The sequence below is a fragment of the Xenopus laevis genome, chromosome 6L (genome assembly GCF_017654675.1).
Source record: "Xenopus laevis strain J_2021 chromosome 6L, Xenopus_laevis_v10.1, whole genome shotgun sequence".
Classification (NCBI taxonomy): domain Eukaryota; kingdom Metazoa; phylum Chordata; class Amphibia; order Anura; family Pipidae; genus Xenopus; species Xenopus laevis.
The window spans coordinates 63,485,056-63,506,301 of NC_054381.1; the positions used below are offsets into that span (position 1 = coordinate 63,485,056).

A 21,246-nucleotide genomic window follows, 5' to 3' on the forward strand; every position below is an offset into this window, starting at 1 on the left:
TGGGCAAAGAATATCAGTTTTAACGGAAAGCTTCATCTCTTGTCAGATATGATTTAAAAACCTATGGAAACATTGTAGAATTGTAAATGCTGAAACTTTTGCTTGAAAAGCAAAATCATCTGTTTTTCTTTAGCTTTTAGGAAAAGAGTACTTAAAATCTTGATGAAGAAGTAAATAAAAGGCAAGTTGGTCCTGGCAAAACATAATAGAGCTGTTCTAGTGAGGGGGCTCTGAGCACCAAACATCTGTTTCTCTCCATCTTGTCCACTTGGGCAAAGCAGCTTACACTGGGAGGTGTGTTATCATCTGACAGGCACATCATCAGTTACCACTCCTCTGTCCCCACAGCACTGCGCACACAGGTTCCCTATTAAATGGCAGAGACAGGGACAGAGAGAAGCCAGTGCAGCATATGCCAAGTGCCGGGCTACAGTGATGTTGCATTGGAATGAGGAAGTGGAGTGGAGAGGGGTGGGACTGAGACCAGAGCTTCATCCTGCAGCGCTTCTTAGAGCAGCACATGGAACAGCTGCTGGGGACTGGGAGAGCTGTGTACAGCCAACCCACGGAAGAGCAGGTAATGCATGCCTACTGTGTCACTCTGCTAAACTCTTATTTCCAAGGCTTTTCTCAACAACAATATATTCCTCAGGGAAATTTGGTTTAAAAAGTAGATTTGCATGTGTATTCTGTAAGAAAGATCTTTTTGCAAAGAGTTTCTCAAGCAGTTTTCTAGGCACCATATATAAACAGTATATGAATGTATCCCTAAATATACATATCCCATATATACTGATTTTATCAGGTATCTCATGATTAAATACAGAAAAACAAAAGTACATGCAGTGGATGTGTTTTGGATTCATGACTTCTTAACTATATTTCCTGTATTGCGTTTTGGTCATTTTTACAATAGCAACAGGTTTGCCGTGTGTCAGACCTCTTATTATATATTAAAGTCATAATAACCCAAGCACATGCTTGTATCTGTCCACTGAAATTCATAGCCTCTGTACTTTTTTATCAATATATATAAATATATATATAAACTCTCACACAAGTTGTGCAAACCCTAGTGTAGTAAATTCAAAATAAAGGAGCTATATGTGATTGCTGCTTAAAGCACAGTTGACACTGCCTTGTAGTTTAAGATTAAAATATATTGCGTATATAAAATTAATGGTGAATGTCCTTGTTTAAGCATATTTTCCGTTTTGGCTGTAATATTTATATGATTGCTATAGTAAAAGTATAATAAAAGTATAACTAATAGTACAGGTATGGAACATGTTATCCAGAATGCTCTGGACCTGGGGTTTTCCGGATAATGGATCTTTCCATAATTTGGATGTTCATACCTTAAGTCTACTAGAAGATCATGTAAACATTAAATACACCCAATAGACTAATTTTGCTTCCAATAAGAATGAGTTATATCTTAGTTTGGATCAAATACAGGGGACTGCTTTATTATTACAGAGAAACAGGAAATCATTTTTAAAAAATTGTCTTATGGATAAAATGGAGTTTATGGGACATGGCCTTTCTGTAATTCAGAGCTTTCTGGATAACAGGTTTCCAGATAACAAATCCCATACCTGTACAGTACTGTAAACTTTCTCCTGCAGGCTGTAGGCATAGTTCAGCAGTTTCATTACTTTGGCTCATACTAGACAAAAACTGTCCACGTTTCTCCTGGGAAGATGCTAATTGCTTTCTTGGTATCTCTTCTAACCAAGGTTTGCAGATAAATAAGATTGAAATGTAATAAGGAAAAGAAGACCAGTTTATTTGCACTAAACATTAATGTTGATTATTGTCAATTGCTAATAAAGTATCTTGTAATATTTACTAATTGTACACAGCTATTATTGGTGTTATTAAACACCAATAAACAAAGTGTTAGTATCAGATATGAATGATATATATATATATATATATATATATATCTATATATATAAATATATATATATATATATATATATATATATATATATAAATATATATATATATATATATAAGGATATATATATATATACAGTATATACAGTACAGGTACGTGATCCGTTATCCGGAAACCTGTTATACAAAAAAACTCTGAATGGTGGGACAGCCATTTTAATCAAACAATTAAGATTTTCAAAAATATTTCCCTTTTCTCTGTAATAATAAAGCAGTTCCTTATACTTTATCCCAACTAAAATATAATTTATCCTTACTGGCATCAGAGCAATCCTATTATTTATGTATGGAGATCCAAATTACAGAAAGATTCCTTCTCCCCGGAAAACCCCAAGCATTCTGGATAACAGATTCCATACATGTATATAGATTATGCACTGAGTACACATCTTTTTTTTTTGGGGGGGGGTATTTAAAGTAAAATAGTACCCATATGTTAAGTTTTATATTTTATAAAATTGTTAACTTTTTGACACATGACATTTTTAGAATCAAATGCACTTAGTATATGTTTTACTGGCTAAGGATATATTTAAGGATATATTTAAGGAATCAAACTGAAGTGAAAAAATTAGCTCAAATATGACTGAAAAGAATTCACTACCTTAAAAAACAATAACTGTGCAAAAAAGCTTTTGCTTCACAAAAATGTTGATTTCCCATGTAATAGACCATTCAGCGTGTAATTTGTTTATATGCATAAATATGTCGATCAGTGTTTAATCAATTATTTGGTAGCCCGCTTTCTGCACTGGTAAAATACACGGCACACATTCATTGTACCTTTCTTGCCATAGTAGAAAGAATTAAATCCATTATGTTAGCTGTATAACGTGTATTCTGGAAATCCCGTTTCTGCATAGGTAAATGTGGTAGGTAGGAAATTTCTGAGTTTTAATGGTGCAACTGTAAAGGTCCCTTTTGTGCATACATTTGCCCAATATGTAATGGATGTGATCTTATAGGAAAGATTTTTACATTATATCTGGATGTGAATACAAAACTAAACAAGCTTATTAGCACCTAGTAATAGTACCTAACATTAAGGTTGCATTCAAACATTTGTGTAATATTATTTCAGTGTACAATTATATTTCATATCTGCTCTTCCCATAAGATCCTATCAAGAGATATGCAAAACGCATGGCAAAACAGTGGAGAGAAAAAGAAGAAATAAGGAAGTTGTGAAATAAAGCTGGATAGATAAGAAAGTGTAATACACATTGTGACATCTGTAGTATATACATATACCAAAAACCAAAAGGTTCCTACATTCAATAAGCTTACATAAATGTGCAACCCCATTGTAAACTAAACTCTGTATAGTTTATTAAAACATCTATTATTTATTTGCTTTTTTATTTTTTTTGGAGAAATGTTGGAAGAATTTATTGGAGTCTTTGCCATTCTTTTCATTACCATGATACCGATAATTAGTCAAAACTACCATCAGAAAAACAAGTGAAAACTTGTGTGCAAGAACTGGGGCTGAAATGAGCAGAATATCATATAGTTTTCTTCTGTAGTAAAGATGGATGTCTAGGATTTTGCACTTTCACTCCAAGTTTCTTTAACCCCGTGCAATAAATTTAGACCCATATTTGTGTAGATATGGGATCCATTATCCAGAAAGCCCCAAGTCCATTTTAATCAAGTAATTTAAATTTTTAAAAATGATTTCCTTTTTTCTGTAATAATAAAACAGTACCTTGTACCTAATCTGAACTAAAATATAATTAATCCTAATAAGTAGCAAAACAACAATTTTTAGCAGACTTAAGGTATGGAGAGCCAAATTACGGAAAGATCCCTTTCTAGGTGCCAAATTACGGAAAGATCCCTTTCTAGGTCCTATACATGGATAAAAGCCCCGTATCTGTACTATCATACATATAAATGTAGACTTGAGGTATGGAGAGCCAAATTATGTAAAGATCCCTTTATAGGTCCCATATCTGGATAAAAGTCCCCGTATCTGTACTATCATACATATAAATGTTTAACTGATGCTTGATATTGTAATGTATGTAGTTGGTCTGTGTATGCCTACTAAAAATGTTTTTGACCCTATAAAGTGGAAAAGTGTTTTGAGTCTGTATGTTATAGGCTTACATTTGACAAAACAATAGTGGTCTTCAACAGAGAAGTGATTTAGAATTCACTTCTTCCAGACACTTAAAATGATGCATATTACATTTGATATTAAATAATTTAATAAACACTGGTGACATGAAATTTAATTTAAAATATCAGCTTTTTCATAAGCAAACTTGATGATTGGAGGGATTTTCTCCTTACCTTGACTCAAGTAAACTTTTCAATTGTCTGTCCTGTAGAATATGCACATAACAGAACTGCATAGCATGTACTAAGAGCATGCTGCAAGGAACTGATTTACATTAGAATATGCATCTATTGTATACATGCCCACTAATATTGAATGATTCTTTTTTTTTTTTGGTAGTAATGTAATGATATTCTATTATGTTATGCTGTACCCAAATACATCCTAATTGTCCTGTTTTGACACTGTTGAAATGATGCTTTAGCTAACTTTTACATTGGTGGGAACTCTTATGCATTAAATAGGAGATTATGCTGATTTCTGGTGAATCTTCCGATGTAAGGATTGGAATAGTCAAAAACTAGGCTGTGCTCTCCAGAGGATAAAAAGTTAATTATTAGCACCTTTTAAGTGTAAAAGAACAGTTTATTAAAAATATAAATAGCAAGCATTAAAACACAAAAAATATAATACAAGAAAGGTTCACTAAAAACCCAGTTATTGTGCTAAAATAAAGAAGTAATCCTCAGGTGGGTGATATAGTATCATCATTGATTCTGATTGCCTAACCATAAAACACATTGTAACAGTTTACTTACCCTTGACACAACTGCAAACCTGTTGGATTCTGGTAGAATTTATTGGAATGTTACTTTTGGTCATGTGTTCTTAAACATTGTTCTTATTCTTATTATTATAACAGAGAAAAATTTTGATTATTTAGATAAAATGGCGTCTATGGGAAACTGTCTTCCCATAATTCAGAGCTTTCTAGATAACAGGTTTCCAGATAACAGATCCCATACCAGTATTCAGCAATGGTTCATAACCTGATCAGGTCTATCAGAGTCAATTACATATCCCATGCATATATATATATATATATATATATATATATATATATATATATATATATATATATATATATATATATATATATATATATATATATATATATATATATATATATATATGCATTGTGCCGCTGATTTTACCCTTGCACCTTATTTAAGACTTTATATAAGCAATGGTATTTTTTGGTGTCAAGGGACATTTACAATGAGCACAGGTGCAAGGGCTAAAGCAATAAGGGACACAATATCATGTTTAGCGCTCTTTTTATAACTATTTGTGTCCAGTGTCTTGCACTGTATGTTGGATTAAAAATTAGTCACAAGGCAGTCCTGTCCTTGCCTCCTGCCATTGGTCAGGCAGTAAGTACAAGTTAGTGAATAGGTAGATGCCTATGTGCCTCCCCCCACCCATCATGAATACAGTGGGGGGATACAGTGGGGGAAGGACCAGCACCCACAGGCAGGATGCAAAGTGCAAACTAATGCATGCTGCCTTGCCATTAATAAATGAGCACACCTCTACCATTACATATGTTCTTTTTTGGACATCACCAGCTGTCTCCTTTCCAAATGTATAATAGCATCTACAAAAATAGTAACTGAATTTACGTGGTATAATTTTTAATACAAAGTTCAACCCCAAGAGCAGCAGAAATGGAAATGTCTGCGGAACTAGTCTAGTAAATGAATACTAAAGCATGTGAAGTTAAAGTGATATTTGAAGGCATTACATAATATTAGAGAACTTTAAACATGTGATGCAGCTTTTGCCATTTTCAGCAAAAAAGAAAGGCAGCATTAGCGCATTCTTCCTTTCTGTTAGGTTATACCATACTTCTTGAAGTTAGGAGTTCAAAGGGAATATGCCGTATAACAATATGCTTGTTATATTGCAGAAACCAGTGTTTTATAGTCATGTAGTGAAACATATATAAATGTATTTATTCGTACAAGTATGGGATCTACAGTATAATAAAGTTTGGACCCTGGGGTTTTCTAAATAACAGGTCTTTCCATAATGTGGAGCATTACTGTATATATTAAGATTCTTAAAAATAAAAAAATCCAGGTAAAAAACAAATTGGATTCATTTGCCACATCCAAATTTATGCTAGCTTATTTAGCATCAAATATAATGTGCTGTCATATTATTATAGACAAAAAAGCAAACGGAATACAGAAAATGTCTAATGTATAATAGATCCCATACCTGTACCAAAAAAACCTGCAATTTCAAATCCCATATTGATACAGATATTGAAACACAGATTTCAACCTTAGTAGCACAGTATCATAAAACATGCATTTCAAAGATAGCATTTACTGTGCTGTTTGTATTTTCTCCTCATGTTTTTGCGGGTTTCTATCCAAGGAGCTAGTTATGTTCTAGTAACATTCTTGTAGATCGTTTGGCTTTTGATGGAACAGGCCATTGTGTTTATTTACTTGATTGTGAATTGTACAGTAGTAGGAACAGATAGTGTAAGTGGTTGGAGTTTTTAGTGCTGACCAAGCTGAAGTGTGTGTGGGGATTTTTATGTTTACTCCATGTTTGTGAGTAGCTGCTCCTATTTTTTCCTACTCTGATATATGATATGAAATATTCACTGTAAAGTACTGCATAATATATAAGCACTATATCACACATTTTACATTCATAATGGTTAAATATGATGCTTGGAATTTATAGATTGCCAAAAACGTTCATAGATATGTGTCAACTGTAATTGCCCAAAAATAAAAGAAACTTTTTTACCGAAAAAAAAAGAAACTTTACATTTCTTAAGGTGTCACAAGGGGGGCAGCAACAACTCTGAGAGGCTCAAACATATTGTCACCTGCATCACAACTAGTCTTCATCAGCAAAATAATAATTAAACGGCACCACTTGTAGAGCCATGATTATTATTTACACTACATTGCACTACCCATTCTACCACATTCTTTGCAACACAGAGAGAGAGCCCACAACAAGCAAGAGAACGTGTAAAGCCAAATCCGGTTCCTTCATGAAATTGCTCATTTCCTATGGGTGTGTGCAGTGAAGTCATGAGCCAGAACATATTTCACTTCTCGTTAAACGGATCTTAATTTTCAGAGGATGAAAAAAACTGAATGAATACTATGCAGTAACGGACATTTTACCAGACTTTCATATTTCTTTTCTCATTAACTGTAGGGGTTCTGAACGTCCTCTCTATGTACCTCTTAGCCACAGATGATTTGGTATATACTTAGTACCTATATACCTAGTTATGTAGTCTTGGGGAACGATATCAGTTCAGCTGTGGAATGAGGAATAATGAGAGTAATGAGAGCACTTAAAAATGTACTTTTAGTATGGTGTAGATAGGGTTATTCTTAAAAAAATTGCAATTGATCTTTTTATATTTTTGTGTTCGCCAGTACTTTAGAGATGAAGCAGGTATCTGGATGCTAGGGTCCCATTTACTCTAGAAGTAAGGCAGTGGTTTGAAAGACAGACTGGAAGATGAATAGGAGAAGGTTTGAATATGAAGAAAGGCAATATAATTGAAGCCTCAAAGCATTGTCATGGCTAATAACTGTCAATAACTGTTTTAACTGGCAAGATGGTAAGAGGCAGAAGAGGAAGGCGTACTATTTCCAAACTATTATTTCTGAAATTATGATTTTTTTTGTGTGATGCTGAGAATTGGGTTTTGGGCAGAAGGATACACCCTGCAGCATGAATAACAAATAGTAACTGAATTAACATATATGAGTAGTGCCATTAACTGCTTTGGAGTAGCAGAATAACATTTTATGTATCACTCTCTACTTTCTTCTGTTATATAGCCATTATTACCTTTCACAGACTTAAGGCAGACATATACAATGCTTTTTTAACTGCATGCTCCCAGTACATTATTCTATTATTATATCTGTTAAATTATTGGTTTTAAAAGAAGTCTGTACTAAACTGTAACATATAAGCAACAAGTGCACTTTACGGACACATCTTTGTTTTTTGTATTGCACTTTCATGTGTACTTGCCACCAATATGGAGTTATGTTAACTTAGTTACAATCAAGTCACTGTTTAATTATTGCAGAGAGATATTTTAAAAAAGAAATAGAATGATTTACTTAAAATGTACTCTAAGGGAGTTATTTATCAAAGGTCTAATGTCAGAGTTTTTTATACCTCGAATAAATTCGAATGAACTCACAACTTGTATGGTTTCTTATTTAAGAAAAAACTCGATGGAAAAAGACTCAATTCTGCGAGTTCGAGTTTTCGGGCAAGACCCTCCAAAAAAAACTTGAACATCAAACAGGCTGCTAACATCTTCAAATGGTTCAAGTGACCTCTGCCATTAACTCCTACATGACCACAACAGGTTTTAGATGGTGTATTCTCAAATTTGATCTGTTTCCAGGGTCGGTGTATAGTAGATCTAAAAAAAAAAAAAAACAAGAATTTTTTTTTTTTTAAAAACTAGAAAAATTCAAGGTTATTTTTAACCCAAAAATGTCTTGACCAAAAAAAAAACCAGGAAAACTACAAATTTTCGTGGAAAACACAACTCGAACCTTAATTAATCTATCCCTAAGTGTGATTGCCTTCCCATAATTTGGATATTTCTGTATATTGGGTTTCCAGATCAGAGATCCCATACCTGTATAATATGTATTAGTATACCCTTATGTCTGTCATTTGTTTGTTTAGAAGCACTAGTGATAGTGTCAGTATTGAGAGACAAAGTGCAATATCAGTAAAAGAAGTGCTATCATTGCTGTTTACATAACCAATCTACATCATGGATTTAGGAAGTGTAGTCCTCTTTACAAGTCATCAGGAAATGGACCAGTACTATATGAAAGTGTTTAGGAAGTGTACAGACTCTAATAACTAGTCCTTATGAAGCCTACAAGCCTAATACAATACAAGTCCTTAGGAAATGTAACAGCCCTTAATACAGATCTTTAGAGTGGGACTGCTGTAAGTCTGAGGAAGTGAAGAGTAGGCAGTTTTAAGGAAGTGGGTTTGAGCTAAGTATTTTAAGGCCTTGTTATTTAAGTTATGTTGTTAGTATTTAAGATGTGAAGTTTTATCATTGCTGTATTTCAACTTTATTCTTAATACAAATTTCACTCTGAGCCTATCTCTACATGTATTTTTTCTGAGCAAGTTGAATGTTGGGGGTGCAGTTAAAACATTTGTGAAGTTGCTACCTCGTTCATTTCATACCAGCCACACATAGGGGGTTCTTTATCAAAATCAAAATCTCATTATTTTCTGAAATACAGTATACTCCGACCAAATCTGCACGGGTTATTTCTCCTTATTTATCAATACATTTTCCTGAAATTTTTGCCCAAAAACCACGAAATCTTTGAATTATTGCACGAAACCCAGTGCAGATCAGGATATCTTCGGGACTTCTCCCATTGACCTATATACAACCTGACAGGTCTGTGATGCCGGATTTCGGATTCCGACTTTTTCCATCCTCTGGGTATAATAAATCACTCCCAAAGCAGTGAAGATGGTCCCTGTGAGCTCCACTGCACTGACTCTGTATCGAGGGGTAATTAAAGACTTAGGGGCATTTACAGGTATTAACACCTGTGCGGGGGGGGGGGAACAGGACAGGGGGACTATGAAGGGTAGGGGTTTTCATTAGTTTGGGTGTTTGCTTCTCCTTTAAGTAACATTTCTAAAAATTTTGGGATGGTTAAAGAACAATTCTGCAACAATTATGTTTAAGAGCTTGGATGACTGAATGAATCACTTTTGCACCATGTCACAACTTTCACCTTATTGTACTGGTTTGTACTTGCCACAAAAAAACACAGATTTCTTATACAGTTTCATTTATTAGAAACTAAACTATATAATATTTGTATTTGTTACTCTTTATGCTAATTTAATTCAGGTATAATAATGACACCATAGTTGATTGGCCAAAATTGAATATGGGGCAGTGAATGATCTAATTTGTTATTTTGTGAGTGTACTGAGTCAATGGCTGACCTAACAATTCTCAGAGTAATTTTTCTATTCACACCAAAATACTGAACTGATTGTTCTGAAAACTAATCTGATGCATTTTCTGCATATTCTGCATGTGTAACAAGAATGTGTAGCCATCTTTAAGCCTTATGCGCATCTAATTTTTTGGCACAAGTCATAGGCTGACATTCTGCAATTTTGACACCTATTGCAAAGTCTGAATAGAAGCATTTTGACTACAGATGTTTTCTATATGATTAAAATCCCACTGTGTCTATGTCTTGGCTACTTTGAATTGAATGGAGGAAACATTGGCTGCTGTTTGTAAAGGAACTCTATCATTATCAAAAATATAGTTACATGTTACTGCATACAATTTACCAACTAGTCCAACACACAGCAGTGTTATGTTTGTATACAGCTATTTCTTTTATTTTGTTACTTATTTAAAGGTTAAAAGAACAGCAGGATATGCATATGCTTTGTAAATAAGCCCTGTGCCTTGTCTCAGTCCAGGTCTCATTGTAATTTGTAGTGTAAGGACAGCCATCAGCAGGGGTTACTGCTAAACCTGAAACAAAATGGCCAGTACTGTTCAGAATGGGCCCACACATGGAGGGACCCAAGAATTGTATGCATTGGGTCCAATGGCAGCCCTGTACATAACTACAAAATCAGGACAGTGCTCTTTTTTAATTTTTTAGCATGGGCAAAACATAATCAATGAGTTAACAATAGTTTTATGCTATCTTCAAACAATCTTTAAATGAATATGGGAGATGTTCTGACAATACCTGCCTGACAGTGGGATGCTGCCATACTGGGAGTCAACAGATGTGCACCAGGTGAATGTTGGACTTAAGTCTACTGACCTTAATGCTTAACTAAACTTTTACCTTTTTTTCTACCCAGTTAACCCCCAGCCTATATTTCCCTGGTGTTTCCTGTCATTTGCTAGTGAGTCTCCACAACATTATATGTTGCAACAGGGGGGCAAATGCTTCCTACTATTTGTTCCAAAACTGTAGAGCCATCTGTTTAGTAAAACAGGAAGGTCTTGCTTCTCTCTCCTGGGCATGCCTTGCTATTTTTGGGAGGTATACTTCTCCATAAGTAGAAAAGCACCATTATAGTCTGACTTGAAGTTTTTTTATGCAGTAAAGACCCTAGTTTCTGTTTTGCCCATCTGCCACTGCTTGAGGTGTATTTATTATTAATAGAGGCAGCAACTGCTGCTGCTCAGATATGCAGCCCTGCCTGAGCAAATGAGACATTCTTCAGCAAATTGCTTTCGTTTTTGATTGCTGATTGTACGCGTGTCACCAAACTGACTCAAGGTTCATCGATGCATGCTCAGTAAATTAAAAGGAACATAACTATAGATCAGCCGAGAGAATGAATTCTGTGCCTACAATGACCCAGGGCCATTTAATTTTCTGCTTAATTTTGTTGCAGTCAGTTTGCATTTTGGGTTATTATGCAGTAGGAAATTAACAATAAATAACAAATTTGGTCCTCCTGTGCTCATAATGATATTTTTTTATACATCTTTGTAATTCTGTTTTTCTTTATGAAAAGATCAAGGTCTGCTGCTGTCTGATACCCAGGAAAGAACAGAAGAAAGAAAATAGAAGGAGAATATTCTAATCATTTTAGATATGAGTTTTTAGGGGATTTTTTTATTCAACCATCCTTAACAGTCTTTAAATTTAATTTGCAGATAACCAGAAAAACATGGAAACAGATGAGGCACAGGATATTACCCAAATGTCAGGTGAGATCACTGAAAGATATTTAGCTTTTAAGTCTGCTAAATGCAGCTTGCCAATGCTTTGCATAAAGCTCTAGCACTTCAAGGGTTAACAGCATAATTCAACAGTATGCTAATTAATACAAACTATCTTGAAGTATAATATATCGTCAGTACTAACTATTTTTAATGTAATCTAAATCTGCGATAATTCATGATAGACTTCGCTAAGCAGGTCACTTTCTCTATCCAAGGGCACAATACTATGGGGGTTATTTATCAAGGTCCGAATTTATGTCAATATTGGCTGCTACAAACTCCGATCTAACCCGCTCGGGTTTTTAACTCTTATTTACTATTACATTTTCCCGAAAATTACCTTTGCGGGAAAAGCTCTGATTTTTACGATTTTTTTTAAGCCTGGTATAACACAAAAAAATCACCAATTTTTCGGATTTCGGGGAATTTCGGGTATTCGGAGCTTAGTAAATAACCCCCTAAGAGTAGGAGAGTAATGGAGTTTATGTTAAATAAGGATTAAGGATTCAGGCCCACAAGGCATATTCTCCACCCAACATTTTCAAGACAGTGGAGAGGTGCCCAAATACTGTTGAAGAGCCTGTCATTTGTTTTAATGGAAACCTCCTGTCCAGCAGTATACATTGTGCATTTTCTGACCAAAACTGAATACAACAGACAGAAGACCAGGAATATGCTTGCAGAGAATATACCACATGAGCCATGCACCTTACCACTAACATACCTTGAGAAATGGAAGTGGTATTACCTAATAAACCTGTACCCAGAAACAGAAGGCAGTCAGTAGTAGCAATGCAGGTATTCTGTTCCAATTTTCCTTTAGTTGGTAAATACCAAAAAAATATAGTCCCAGGTGCAAGAATTTCTCATTTATCATGTTGTAGACTCTCTGAAAACTGTTCCACACCTAAGATACCTGAATACATGTAGTTGGAGGAGTTTTTTTAAGAAACTAGCCTTTCTGTTTTTAATGCAGTGTTTACACCTAGTGCATGTAAAACCCCAGTGGTACTGTAGGTTGTATTCACATAGTGAGTATCTTCAATGCCCCTTAATAGAAAGGGAAAATACTGTATGTTTTCAGAGCTGTGGGCAGGGTATGTTCTGTATAGGAGTCTCAGTCATGGATGTCAACAGCCAAGTTGAGGCACTGTAGAAGCACAAGACCCAAAGCGGCACCAAACAATTTTATTGGGGTGCTAATTAATATCAGCAGTATAGAGACTTGAGAACAAATGTCACAAATAGTAATTTAGTAATTTCCTCTCTTTGAAGAGACCCAAGATTGTTCTAGTGAGTCAAAGCCTTGATCTATCTGTGGCTTTGATCAACACACAATCTCTTCTTCCCAAACTTGTCCCTTTAATGGTTGTCTTGTTCTCTCCTCTATAAGAGCTACAGCGGGTGAGGATCAGCCTGTGAGACCAATGCTCTGTACACAAGACATTTTTCCCAAGAAATACTGTACAACCAAGCAGGGAGGCATCAGCTTACATAAGTATTACCTGAAATAAATATATGGAGTTTACCTTAATGGAATATGGTGGCTTTGCAACTTTATGATCATAACCTAAAAACCCTTGTTTTTAAAAATGTATGCACCTGCAAATTTTTTTTTTTAATAAAGCAAGGGACCAGAGAATGTGCATCAATTGGCCCCTTTTTTGTATGATTGGAACAATTTTCACCAGATCACACTTGCATAATAGTTGGCTAAGGAGTGCACCCATAACAGCCTTTGCCCTATTTAAGGATTTCTGTGTACTTTAAGGACCACAGGAAAACAGACCTCCATTTCATTACACCCCCTGCCAAGCCGTCTGCTCAAAGTGTGCAAATCAGCATGTACATGGGTCAAACTACAATGGATGTATAGTGTGCACTGGTTCACAATCTGGATCATGGGAGTGTGGAGGGGGTATCAATCAGACAGAGTTGTTGTATCATACATTTTACCTTCAATCAGTCCATTTAATGGCAATATAACCATGGCTTTAAGTTGTAAAATGATTCCAGATATCCATAGTAAGATTCAGTCATAGTAAAGAAAAGAAAATGTAATTTTTTTTTTCATTATATTTTGGAAAGTCAGCAAGTAGTTCTTCGTGATACCAGAAAAACACAGCCCACACATAAACCTCATTTAGTTCACACATCTCTGCCTTTTCTGAAACTAATATCTGATCGTAGGAACTGTTGCAGTTGTGAAATGAAAAGAGCAAAGTGAGATATATTTAACGGAACAGTATCCGGCACCTCCAGGGAACCAAAGGCTGAGATGTTATCTGCATTAACTGGCAGTCTTTTGCCAAATAAGAGCAGCAGTTCACATGTGAATATTTGTTACATTTTTAGTTGTAAAATACTTCTGTCTAGTCCAACATGTAAAATTGCACAAGTATAGTCTTTTCCACAAGACAAAAGTGCTTTTCCAGTTATTAAAACAAAAAGTGTTCCTGTTTTTCTTTGCAAACTATATATGTGCTTTAAAAAACCACAAGGTACAACCAAACGCAGCAGTGTTTATGAGGTTTGTACTGGTGGCTTGTGTTGAACTGACTTTGTCTGTTTGTTTCCAGTTTTGAAATGACAGTTCAGATCTTTGGGCTGTTAATCATTTTAGCTCTCTATTATGCAAAGCAAATTTTAGTATTACTTGTGAATTTTGTTGGCTATGGGTATGATTTCCAAACTGAAGTTTAATGTGTTCTTGCTGTGGTTGTTCTCTCTTTGTTTTTTCAGAATTATTCTCAAAAATAAAATCTGACTTTTGTAAATAGCTTCAAGACGGGTTGGGTGGCTTTTAGCAAGTGAGGAAATACAGGGTAATTGACAATAGCTCATCTGGTACATCTTGGAGTCAGGAAGGAATTTTCTCCCTCTGAGGCAAATAGGAGAAAGTTTAGAAGGGTTTTTGTTTGCTGTCCTCTGGGTATACTAGTAGTTAGGAAGGTTTTAAATAGACATTTAGGGGCATATTTATCAAAGGTCGAATTTTAGAGTTATGTGATGTTTTTTTTACTCTAATACACTCTAATTTACTCACAACTCACAGGGAGCTTAGTTATGAAAAAAACTCAAAAATCTATAATTCGATTAAATGTTACTGAACGCAATTCAAATCAAATTTTCCTTTGAAAAAAACTTGAATGTCAGAAAGGCTATTAACATCTTCAAATGGGTCAACGGACATCTGCCATTGACTTCTACATGAACTCGGCAGATTTTAGGTGGCCACCTATCGAAAATGAGTTGTGGTGTTTCCAGGGTAGGGGGATGATAAATCTTGGATTTGAATTCGAGTTGGTGCTTTTAAACTCAAAATTGTGAGTTTTGACCAAAAACCAACCTGAAAATCCGATTCCAATTTACCATTCGAACCTTAGTAAAACTGCTTGAACGTGATGAATGTGTGTCTTTTTTTGAGCCTATGTTACTATATAGAGTTAGTAATACTGTTTCTGTGTACAGTGAATTGGTTCTTGAAGAAGTGTATTGGTCAGTAAAGTCCCATCAAAGTAAGTCATGGTAGTTAAAACTACAGTCACCATGGTGGGATGACATACGCAGACTAACAATTCAGTTTGAGAAACTTTAGCGTAAATGTCCCACATGTTTTGGGAGTTTTTTGTTTTACATAATTCTGTACTGTTCCAGCAATAAGGATTTAAGATGACAAACTTGCACAAAGAATAATTGGTAAATGTTGTGTTTGAATGATGATTGTACCCTAAACTCTTCATTTTTATTGAAATTATTTTAATATTGCCTGCTAGTTTTACAGAGTGTGCCTAGTACATCTGGTAAGTTTGGCAATGACAAATTCTTCTGTTCAGATAAACTAGGGCAGTTGTACAGATAACACATGTTATTGTATTTGTATAAAATTTCAGTTAGGGAATCTAAGTCATTTGTCATTGGTTTTTGTTTGTATTGTCACTGAAACACAATTTTAATTATTTTACAAGAAACTAGGTAAAATGTAAAAATAGATTTTTTTAAGAAACCTGTCATTTTTGTTAGCAATGACAAATGTTTTTAGCTGCAATGAAAGCAGAAAATCCTTCCAATATTTTGCCTTTAATTCAGTTCTGCTTTTTGCATGCTCATTTTTCCTTTCTGTGTCAAATAGAAGATTGAAGTATATACAGGTATGGGATCTAGTATTCAGAACCCCAATTTCCAGAAATCAAGGGAAGACCATCTCCAGTATTATCCATTCTAAGTTAATTTCAAGTTAATTTTAGTGTATTTTGACTAGGGAATAGTCCAAATTCAATTCAAGTTAAAAAAAAAATTAAATTAGAATTTTGAAATTTATCATGTACTGTCTCTTTAAAAATTCGAATTTGACTATTCCCCATCTAGAACTTTCCAAACTGGTGTTGTAGCCTATGGGGGACCTCCTACAACCAATTTGGAGTCATTTGGTGGACTTTTGAAGAAAACAATACGTATCAAATTAGATCCAAATTCGAATCAAGTTTGAGCTTTCACCCGAATTTAAAAAAAATAGATTTTTCTTTTCTGATAAATTTCGATTTTTTTTTTGACATTTCGGGGCCGAATCAATAACTTCGAGTGAAGGATTCGAAGTAAAAAAACTTCAAATTTCAAAGTGTTTTTTGGGCTACTTCGGCCATTGAATGGGCTACTACGACCTTCGACTACGACTACGACTTCGAATCGAACTATTCGAACTAAAAATCGTTCGACTATTCGACCATTCGATAGTCTAGGTACTGTCTCTTTAAGAAAAAATTCGACCCCCTATTTCGCCATCTAAAAGCTACTGAACTCAATGTTAGCCTATGGGGAAGGTCCATAGGCTTGGCTAACTTTTTTTGATCGAAGGATATTCCTTCGATCGTTGGATTAAAATCCTTCGAATCGAAGGATTTTATCGTTCGATCGAAGGAATAATCCTTCGCACTATTTGCGCTAAAATCCTTTGACTTCGATATTCGAAGTCGAAGGATATTAATTCCCAGTCGAATATCGAGGGTTAATTAACCCTCGATATTCAACCCTTTGTGAATCGGCCCCTGTGAGTTTATGGGAGTTAATGGAAGTTTTTAGAAACTCCCATAAATTTGAAATTCGACCCTTGATAAATATGCCCCTAAATGTTTTTAGTACACTAAATACAAGGGGGTTATTTATCAAAGTCCAAATTTATCTCAATATTTTCCTAAAAAAAACTCCCACCAAATCTGCACGGGTTTTATAGCTTATTTATTAATACACTTTCCCGAAAATCTTGTTTGCAGGGAAAAAAACTGAAAAAATCTTGAAAAATCTAATTTTCACGATTTTTCGGATCTTTCACCCGAAACTTCAGGGTATTGCCAAAAACCCAGCGCACATCCAAAAATCATTGGAACTTCTCCCATTGCAACCTCGACAGGTCTGAGATGCCGGATTTTCAAATTCGGACTTTTCCATCCTCTGGGTTTAATAAATTCTGAAAAATTCGTAATTTTTTTAAAAGTCCAATTTTATAAAAAAAATCACGAATGAATCTCTAAAAATTAGTGGTTTTCTCATTATTTTAAAAAACTTAAAAAATTTGAGAGTTTGAGATTTGTAAACCACTAATACAAAATTTTGCCAGGTAAAAGGTGTCATGGTTCTATAGACTGCTCTAAGTCAATTCAGACTTTTAGAGGTTTCATATGTTTATTTCGCTAGAAATTGTCAGAAAAACTCAGCACAGAGTTGTGTAATTTTCAATTTGTACGTTATTAGGATTTTATAAAAAATCTCACAACATTTGTAGTTTTAGAGTTTGTGAGTTAATTATGCTTTCAAAAAGCACGAAAATGAGACTGTTGATAAATAGGGTATTGTAATACAGGCCCTTGTTCTCAAACATTATGGATAAAAAATCTTCTGTTGTTGATCTAGCGTAATATTACAATTTACAGAATAAAAATTTCATAAGTGCAATTAAATCTGAGACCATCTGATGAATATCTGGACTCAAATTTGTTTTCTTGATTGTCTTTTAGGTGTTTCTTTAAAAAAAACAAAAAACACTTGCACAACATCAGTGTTATCAGTCATTTTACCGTAACTGTGCTTTGGGTTCAGTAGAGTTATCTACCAAAACGTATGTAATATTTTTCTCTGAGAAGTCTGTTTATAAAGCTATGCAAAAATACACCACCTATAAGCATGGAACGCTTTTGATTTAAGGCATATATGAAGTCTAGTGTAAAATTAAGCACTACAAATGGTCTACAAATACAATATGTAAAACAATAGCATAAATGACTACATTTAGGTGGCATAAAAATACATGTTTAATATACAGTAAATTGTGTCTGAATTATATGATTATATATTGCACACACATTAGACCATCAGTGCATTCTGCAAATAAAAGATCAATAGGGTAATATTGTCTGCCAATACATCCATTCCTGATCAAGAAGGCAGCTCTTTGACAGCTCCTTTATTATTTGACCTATGATTTAAATATTAACAACCTTTCTGACTAATATCTAGTGTCTAGTGGCTAATAATCTGGATGGCTGATGAGTATATGGTAATAAATAACAAATGACAAAGGCTGGGGAACTAGCCAAAACGGTAGTCTTTAAAATAAATACAAATTTAAAAGTGTGTAAGCTCTAAGTGCAGATCATCTTTGCAACGCTCCTAATAAATAAGCACATACCATTTTCTTGCACAGGTATGGGATTCATTATCCGGAAACCCGTTAACCAGAATTATGGAAAGACCTTCAACATTAGGCTCCATTTTAGCCAAATAATACAAGTTTTTAAAATAATTTCCTAATAATAAAATCTCTAATAATAAAACAGTACCTTGTACTTGATCCAAATGAATATATAATTTATTATTATTGGAAGCAAAACCAGCCTATGGGGTTTATATGGGGGCAAATTTATCAAGGGTCGAATTTCGTCAGGCTTTAATAAATTCCAAAAAAATTGTAGTTTAATTTTTATAAATAATTACGATAAAATTCGAATTTAGAATTTATTTTAAATTCAAATCAAATTTGGACTATTCCCTAATCTAATTACACTAAAATAAACTCTAAATTCGAATTTAAAAATTCTAATTCTAAATCTGCCCCTTAAGGTATGACAGAAACGGAAATCTGTTATCCGGAAAATCCCAGGTCCCGAGCATTCTGGATAACAGGTTCCATGCAAAGACATAACAAGCACATGCTGGCCAGGAAAATTTCGGAAGTATAATGAAGTATTTTTATAACATAAGAGATATGCAATAACTAAAATAATACCAATTATATAAATGTACTCTTTTGAGAAAAATATGTAATATTGGCTCAGTGATGTTTCAAATCGTATTATAGGAACTCAAAGCCCTGCAATGAGCGATGGTTTGGATGACCCAGATGAGCCCATGCCTGTGCCTGAAGATCTGTCTACAAATGCAGCATCACAACAGAATTCCAAGAATGAAAAATCAATTGGTAAGATTGTAGCTATGTTGTGGTGCTTACTGTAGAAAGAACATGCACCTTCTGGTCTCCTTTAGAGCAGCATGTATGCAAAATGAAATACGATCAGGGCTGAGACCAATTTTTCACAAACATTCTGGGTTTTACAATCAAAAAGATGTTTTCCAAACACATTTTGTCTTGCTGGTTTTTGTTTCGTTCATTGCTCACAGGATCTCTGCTTTCTTTAACAATGACATTGCTTGACGAATCAGTGCCTTTAAATTATGCTGCATTCACGCTTCATCTTTATGGAAGAATGCTTTCTGTAACTGGAACAAAGAAAAACTTTTTATAGTTTAATAGTACTCCACAGTCTGCACTAAAATAAGACTTTAGAAGGTCAAAGAAAAGCTCATCTCACCAAAACCTTGGTTTTTGTTTACTATATGGGTAATTTATGACCCCTATAGTAAACAAAAACTCTAAGGGCAGAGACACACACAATGCTATTTTGGGAGGTTAGACACCCAGCGACAAATTTCTTCCTCTTCGGGCGACTAATCTCCCCGAACTGCTTTCCTGCTGGCTAGAATGTAAATCGCTGGCGGGAAGGCACTCGAAATGCTTCGTTTTCCGAAGTTGCCTCACAAGGACTTCGGAAAGCCGAAGTGACATCCCGCTGGTGATTTACATTCTAGCTGGTGGGAAGGCAGTTCAATGAGATTAGTCGCCCGAAGAAGAAGTGATTTGTCGCTGAGCGACTAATGTTCCGAAATAGCAGCGCGTGTCTCTGCCCTAAGGCAGCGTGCACAGTTCAAAAATAAAATGCACAGCACTAGTTTTTTGCACTTTCTGCACTGCCTTTTTCTATCATAGAATTTCTGCAGGCCTTTGCGCTACAATTTGAAGCTGGGTCGACAGCGTTGTATTCATGTAGGAGGGGGTAGGCACATAGGTGCCCCTTTCTCATATACCCTAAAATTGTACATCGCTCAAATTAAGAATCAGCATAGGACACAGTCTTCAACCAGGCCCTGTCCTTACCACCTGCCCTATGGTGGGCAGTAAGGACAGGACTGGCGTGTTCCACCTGCATTCATGAGTTCAGCGGTTTCCAGTGGTGCAGTGACTACAAACCCATAGCAGAGAATGAGATGCATTTACTCACATTTTCCCTTGCAGTGGAATACATGAAAAGCCTCTGCAGGGGAATGACAAGTGAATGGTCGTCTATAAGAGCCATTACTTCGGCTTTATGAATCTGCTTAACCGTGTCAACACTGCTCATAGGGTTAATTAATTTGTTCCACTGAAGGCAAGTTGCATTGAGTAAGAAGGAAATCATAATTATTAGGATGCTTCGTGGTGTTTACATAATATTGTGCATAATTGTACTGTCTGGCCTCCCATATTGTTAAATGGCAGGGAGGCATTCAAATGTAATAAACATGCAATTTTAACTACATATGATTAGATGGGAGAATATAATAAAAGGCTAAAATATGCACAATAGCAAAAAGTATTTATGTGAACGTTTTTTCCTTTGCTGATATTGTGAACCATCTTCTTGTACATTGTTCTAGTTTGCACAGGTGGGATGTGTAAGAACCTTTCTGTTACTTTGGCATAGATTGTGGTCTGTTAAGTCATGTGTGCCACACAGGAACATGTGACTTAACAGACTCCAATCTATCCCATAGTGACAAATGCAGCAACTAATTGTCATAGGTGTTTGGTTGAGCAAGTTGTAGGTATACACACTTTGTCAGGGTCATTGTAAATTAACTTGCTAAGACTTCTTCTGGAAAATACAGAATTCTGGTTTAGCTGGAAACCAAGCAGCAATATGCTGAGGTGTGTGGGCTTTTAGACACGGATACAAAAGAGCCTGCTGATCTAATCTGCTGCTAGAGGAAGTTGCCTTTATCTCCAGAAAGC

General features: G+C 35.0%; 1 protein-coding gene across 7 annotated transcripts in view; it reads left to right on the forward strand.

The window, feature by feature from the left end:
• Nucleotides 1–342: 342 nt before the first annotated feature.
• The window catches only part of ikzf1.L (IKAROS family zinc finger 1 L homeolog), a 56,563-nt gene continuing 35,659 nt past the window's right edge, over nt 343–21,246 (forward strand). For 2 of the 7 annotated variants that reach the window (XM_041566113.1, XM_041566114.1), the window contains exons 1-3: nt 344–577; nt 11,799–11,852; nt 19,219–19,338. In XM_041566113.1, coding sequence (XP_041422047.1) covers nt 436–577; nt 11,799–11,852; nt 19,219–19,338 — 316 coding nt within the window. In that variant the 5' untranslated portion in view covers nt 344–435. Of the gene's footprint in view, nt 578–11,798; nt 11,853–19,218; nt 19,339–21,246 lie in introns of all 7 variants that reach the window. The other 5 variants (XM_041566116.1, XM_041566115.1, XM_018267558.2 and 2 more) reach the window with 5 other exon arrangements.